Raw genomic sequence first — 5,373 nt, forward strand, 5'->3', positions numbered from 1 at the left:
AAAAAAAAAAAAAAAAAGAAATCTAGCTCCTTGATAATACTTATTACTCTGCCCCCAGGTTAGCTGCCCAGAGTGTCGCCCGCATTGTGCCCCTCTTCTTGGATGGCAACGTCTCCTTTCTGCCTGAAAACAGCTTCCCAAGCAGATTCCAGCCATTCCAGGTGACAGTGTGCTGAATCAGACAGGGGAGAATCTTGGAACTTATGTCTTATGTCTTCAAGAGTATTTTTTTTAGGGCTAATATGGATGAGTAAAGGGGCAGACAATCCTGTTGCTGGTAGGGCAGACTTGAGAGCGCTCTTTTTCTTTATAGGATGGCCCCTCGGGGCAGAGGCGGCTGGTTGCTCTGCTTATGGCCTTTGTCTGCTCCTTGCCTCGAAATGTAAGTGAGCACATTTGAGGAGTAGCCTTGTTTAACCCTGACAGGGGAGAAAAGGGGTGGATCCCAGGTGACCTCTGGGCTGAAATTTGCCAAAGCTCAGCTGATCTTTTACTTCCCTCACGGAGAAGTTAGTTCTAATCCATCCTGGCCCCTGCTGCTATTTGGTACCAGGTATCTCTTAGAGTTGAAGTGTTCTCTGGGTCCATCTCATGGCCTCTTATTCTGCAGGTAGAAATCCCTCAGCTGAATCAACTCATGCGGGAACTTTTGGAGCTAAGCTGCTGCCATGGCTGTTCCTTCTCCTCCAGCGCTGCTGCCAAGTGCTTTGCAGGACTCCTCAACAAGCACCCTGCAGGTACTGGGGAAGACTGGGTCAGGGCCTCCGAGGATCAACTAATGATGAAATCAAGCTCAGTACCCATTCTCTTTTTAAAAAGAGCTTATTAATAACATAATAGAACTTTAGCTTTGTCCTGGGAAACATGTCTAGTTCAGAGTTGGGCAAAGCATTACTGTACCTAAGGAGAGAAGAGAGCATTAGGAGAATATTGCACTTAGGTTCCACAGTCCTACTCCCTACTGTGGGGCTGATACGGCCGATTTTTTATGGGAAGCAGACAACCCTCTCTTTTCATAGGGCAGCACCCTGCCTTTTGAGAATACCAGCCATACCTGCTGGTGTCTCATGTGGACAAAATGACATTGTCCCTTTCTAATAGCCCTCAGGGAGCTCTGCATTTAAATTGTTTACCTCCTCCGTTGTTAAAGAAAAAATGTGTTCAATAGCTTAATAATGACTCAGTATAGATTTCAAAAAATGTACATAAGTGATTTTTTTCATATGGAAATATAGTTATGATTTCTACTTAATGATTTTATTAGACTGTAATTTAACTGCCAAGAGATTCTTTCTGGCTCTGCACCTATAGCTCAGCGGCTAGGGCGCCAACCACATACACCAGAGCTGGTGGGTTCGAATCCAGCCCGGGCCTGCCAAACAACAATGACAACTATAACCAAAAAATAGCCGGGTGTTGTGGCAGGCACCTGTAGTCTCAGCTACTTGGGAGGCTGAGGCAAGAGAATCGCTTAAGCTCAGGAGTTTGAGGTTGCTGTGAGCTGTGACAGCACAGCACTCTTTTTTTCTGAGACTCTGTCTCAGAAAAAAAGAGAGTCTTTCTATTAGAGCAACAGTAAAAAAAAAAAAAAAGTGTGCTTTGTGTATTAGGATTTTTTCCCTCCTTTTTAGGACAGCAGCTTGATGAATTCCTACAGCTGGCTGTGGACAAGGTGGAAGCTGGCCTGGGCTCTGAGCCTTACCGTAGTCAAGCCTTCACATTGCTTCTCTGGGTAAGAAGTCAGGAGTCGGAATGGATTCTGGTTAGAGCAGTGGTTCTCAACCTTCCTAATGCTGCAAGCCTTTAATACAGTCCAAAGGGGTTGTGACCCAAGGTTGAGAACTGCTGGGTTAGAGAGTTATGTCTGGTTAAACAGTATTGACCCTGAACCATATTTGCACCCTGAACCATAACGATTTGCATCTCTCGGTTCTGGGGTTTGAGTGTCATGCCCTGACTGCTTGCGCACTCTCTTTCTCTCTCTCCAATTACAGGTAACAAAGGCCTTAGTGCTTAGATACCATCCTCTCAGCTCCTGCCTTACAGCCCAGGTAAGTCCTTCTGGAGATGGGAGAACCTAGAACCTAAACAGTAACATTTTCTGTTGATCCTGCTTCTCCCCCTGATGTACCTCAAAGGTTCTCATTTTATCCAGCTCATGGGCCTCCTGAGTGATCCAGAACTAGGCCCAGCAGCTGCTGATGGGTTCTCTCTGCTCATGTCTGACTGTACTGATGTGTTGACTCGTGCTGCCCATGCTGAAGTGCGGATCATGTTCCGCCAACGGTTCTTCACAGATAATGTGCCTGCTTTGGTCCAGGGCTTCCATGCTGCTCCTCAAGGTGAGGAGAGTCCAAAAGAAAGGCCCCAAATATATAGACCTCTCCTTTGCTTAGCCACAGTGCCTAAAATAAGGTAGAACTTGCATGCTTTTTCAGAGCTAAAGTGTACTCTTCCCTAATCGTCCCACTTTTTACTATGATGGGACGTGTTATTCTGAGCTTGAGGGGCTTTCCCCCCTCACTTTATATAGGCTGATGTTCTAGCCTCATCAGAGGTTGGAGTTGATTTCACAGGCTGTCTAAGGCTCTCCCCTAAGCTTTTCCATGTTTTACAGATGTGAAGCCAAACTACCTAAAGGGTCTCTCTCATGTACTTAACAGGCTGCCCAAGCCTGTGCTCTTGCCAGAGCTGCCCACGGTAAGTTCAGTCAGAGCCCCACTAGGGACAAAGCTATTCTTCCCCAAGAGGGACTAGAATGGGGAGGAAGAAAGCCAGAATCATATTGTGGTTGTCCCCCTCCCTTTCCCATTGCCTCTTAGCTGCTTTCCTTGCTGCTGGAGGCCCTATCCTGCCCTGACTGTGTGGTACAGCTCTCCACCCTCAGCTGCCTTCAGCCTCTTCTACTCGAAGCACCCCAAGTCATGAGTCTTCACGTTGACACCCTCGTCACCAAGTTTCTGAACCTCAGCTCTAGCCCTTCCATGGTATGTTGAGCCCAGCAACTCTTTGGCACCATCTCCTGGGTCTCCCCTGACCTCCTTGTGGTTGTATTCCAGGCTGTCCGGATTGCTGCACTGCAGTGTATGCATGCTCTCACTCGCCTGCCCACCCCTGTGGTAAGTTGGGGAACTTCTTAGATGAGCTAGGTAAGTACCTTTCTGCCTTAGTCAAGGGAAGTTAACTATCCTGCTGTGGGATTGAGATATGAACTACAGGTACAGATAGGTAAGGATTTTTTCCTTAGGCCTAGAATGGACCCAGTAATTCCTGACTACCTTGTAATAGAGTGGCCATCTGCCACTTAGTATCCCCTAGTTCTTGCTTTTTTTTTTTGCAGTTTTTGGCCAGGGCTGGGTTTGAACACTCCACCTTGGGCAAATGGGGCTGGTGCCCTACTCCTTTGAGCCACAGGCGCCGCCCTTTAGTATCCCCTAGAATCACTAAAAAATAGGACACATTTTGCTTTCTCCGGAGTATTAGTTGTACAGTCAGAGAAGTGGCACTTTTGGTTACTTTGGATGAGCAAGGCTAAGGTGATCTCCTCTTATTCCACAGCTGCTCCCGTACAAACCACAGGTGATCCGGGCCTTAGCCAAACCCCTGGATGACAAGAAGAGACTGGTGCGCAAGGAAGCAGTGTCAGCCAGGGGAGAGTGGTGAGTTTTTATGTCATAGGGAAAGATGGGGCTGAGACAAACCTCATCACTAATGTTCCCAACATTTTTTGCTACAGGTTTCTGCTGGGGAGCCCTGGTAGCTGAGTCCCCTTGGTCCTGGCTTTGACTGTTCTAACAGACAATCTTACCTGGAATTACTATCGAGCCATTTTGCCCATGGCAGGGAGACTATTGGCTTCTGACTGCCTTTCCCACAGACAGCACAAGTGCTGGGCCTCTGTCGTGTGGCTGTATGAGAAACATGGGAGTTCTGATTTCTCATGGATTATGAGACTACTTATGTTTGAAGAGAGATTTAGGGTCGTGGGGGCTCTTCCATTTGTATGTCAGAGTAAGGGAGATATGCTGCTGAGGGCTGAATGCAGATGAGTTTGGCCCTGAGAGTCAGGGATGGCACACGTGTGTACCTACTGAAAAATAAAGATTTCTTTTGGTAATGGGGCTATCAAATATTTCCCTTAACCCCACATATGCTTCTGCAGCACATAACCAGAGGTATCACTGGCCTAAGCTAGAGGAACAGTAATGATAGGGATTAGCCAAGAATTCTTCTCTGCATCTAACTCTTCCAACAGGAGGCATGACCAGAATATCTACACACTAGGCCATGACCTTGGCTTCTCTCCTGTCCCCTCTACAATGAAGAAAAGAGTAAAGAGCTACATATCTTTAAAAATCATATACCTTTATTTTTGCTCCCCTCAGCAGCATATGAGAAGTGGCAGTGACCTTGGCAGCAGGCTTCGTAACTTTGCCCTGTTGAGAAGCTAGAATCCCAACTGTACCAGTCAGGTGTTTTCTCAGATAGCAAGTTGAAGAGGTGCCAGGGTCAGCACTGGGCAAGGCAGCTAGCCACTTGACCCTCATCTGGGGCTGGAACTTCTGTTTGCCTGAGTAAAGGGATGCCAGTCCTAGGATTTCTTCACATTGTGTCTTCTGCAGTGGTCAAAAGATTGGTCCTTGAGTTGTTCCTGTATGGTACTCTGAGGCAGGCCCACTAGCTCTTTTGATCACTCATTCCAAGAAAAGCTGCCCTTGGAGGCCCTTGAGACAACATAGGAAGCAGAATGAATGCTCAAGTTGCAGCTGACACAGTCCAACTCACACTGCCATCACAGAAGCTGAGTGAGCAGTCACCCAGGGAGGGGGCTCCCAGCTCATTCCATTCCCATGGGGCAGATGGCTAGAAGGTAACAGCACCCGGGTAAGCCAATGCCTAGAAGAGAAGACAGAAACATCTGAGTACCAAAAATTCTTGGTCCTTCCTGACCTTAATTCCTCAGCAAGCATTTATCAAGGTATGCTGAAGCTACCTTGGCATCAATCACAAAGGTAACAAAAATTCTGATTTCCTCTATTTTGTCTAATAAATGTACTCTATGCTGCCCCAAAGGCCATTGGAGACTTTGAGCTAAATTTCTAAGGGACCACTGCTAGCACAATGAGTGGCAGGAGTGTGGTGAGGATGGGGAAAAAGAGTGAGAGATGGTACTTACATTTTATTGTAAGTACCTCACAAACTGTTGGCTTGAACTCCAGATACTGTCATACAAGTGAGAGGTGACTAATGGCCACTATATCCTACAGCTAGAGGTCCTTTCCTAAGAATAGCCTCCTTAGGATTCTACTGTAGTCATCTTGAAGTTTCGTCTACTTAAAACCACATAGTTGTTTTTTTTTTTTTTTTTTTTGA

At 46.8% G+C, this 5,373-nt stretch overlaps 2 protein-coding genes across 5 annotated transcripts in view; one reads left to right on the forward strand and one right to left on the reverse strand.

The window, feature by feature from the left end:
* Positions 1–4,117, forward strand: part of MMS19 (MMS19 homolog, cytosolic iron-sulfur assembly component) — a 49,319-nt gene extending 45,202 nt beyond the window's left edge. Inside the window, 11 exon segments of the mRNA XM_012803597.2 lie at positions 27–161; positions 314–382; positions 611–737; positions 1,632–1,732; positions 1,995–2,051; positions 2,156–2,342; positions 2,618–2,700; positions 2,823–2,987; positions 3,060–3,119; positions 3,559–3,659; positions 3,737–4,117. Coding sequence (XP_012659051.1) covers positions 27–161; positions 314–382; positions 611–737; positions 1,632–1,732; positions 1,995–2,051; positions 2,156–2,342; positions 2,618–2,700; positions 2,823–2,987; positions 3,060–3,119; positions 3,559–3,659; positions 3,737–3,764 — 1,113 coding nt within the window. The 3' untranslated portion in view covers positions 3,765–4,117.
* A 227-nt stretch (positions 4,118–4,344) lies between these two features.
* The window catches only part of ZDHHC16 (zinc finger DHHC-type containing 16), a 12,706-nt gene continuing 11,677 nt past the window's right edge, over positions 4,345–5,373 (reverse strand). For all 4 annotated transcript variants that reach the window (XM_023511665.1, XM_023511663.1, XM_012803598.1 and 1 more), the window contains one exon: positions 4,345–4,896. In XM_023511665.1, coding sequence (XP_023367433.1) covers positions 4,782–4,896 — 115 coding nt within the window. In that variant the 3' untranslated portion in view covers positions 4,345–4,781. The remainder of the gene's footprint in view (positions 4,897–5,373) is intronic.

This window comes from Otolemur garnettii, unplaced genomic scaffold, assembly GCF_000181295.1.
Source record: "Otolemur garnettii isolate 467f Iridium unplaced genomic scaffold, OtoGar3 scaffold00021, whole genome shotgun sequence".
NCBI classification, from domain to species: Eukaryota; Metazoa; Chordata; class Mammalia; order Primates; family Galagidae; genus Otolemur; species Otolemur garnettii.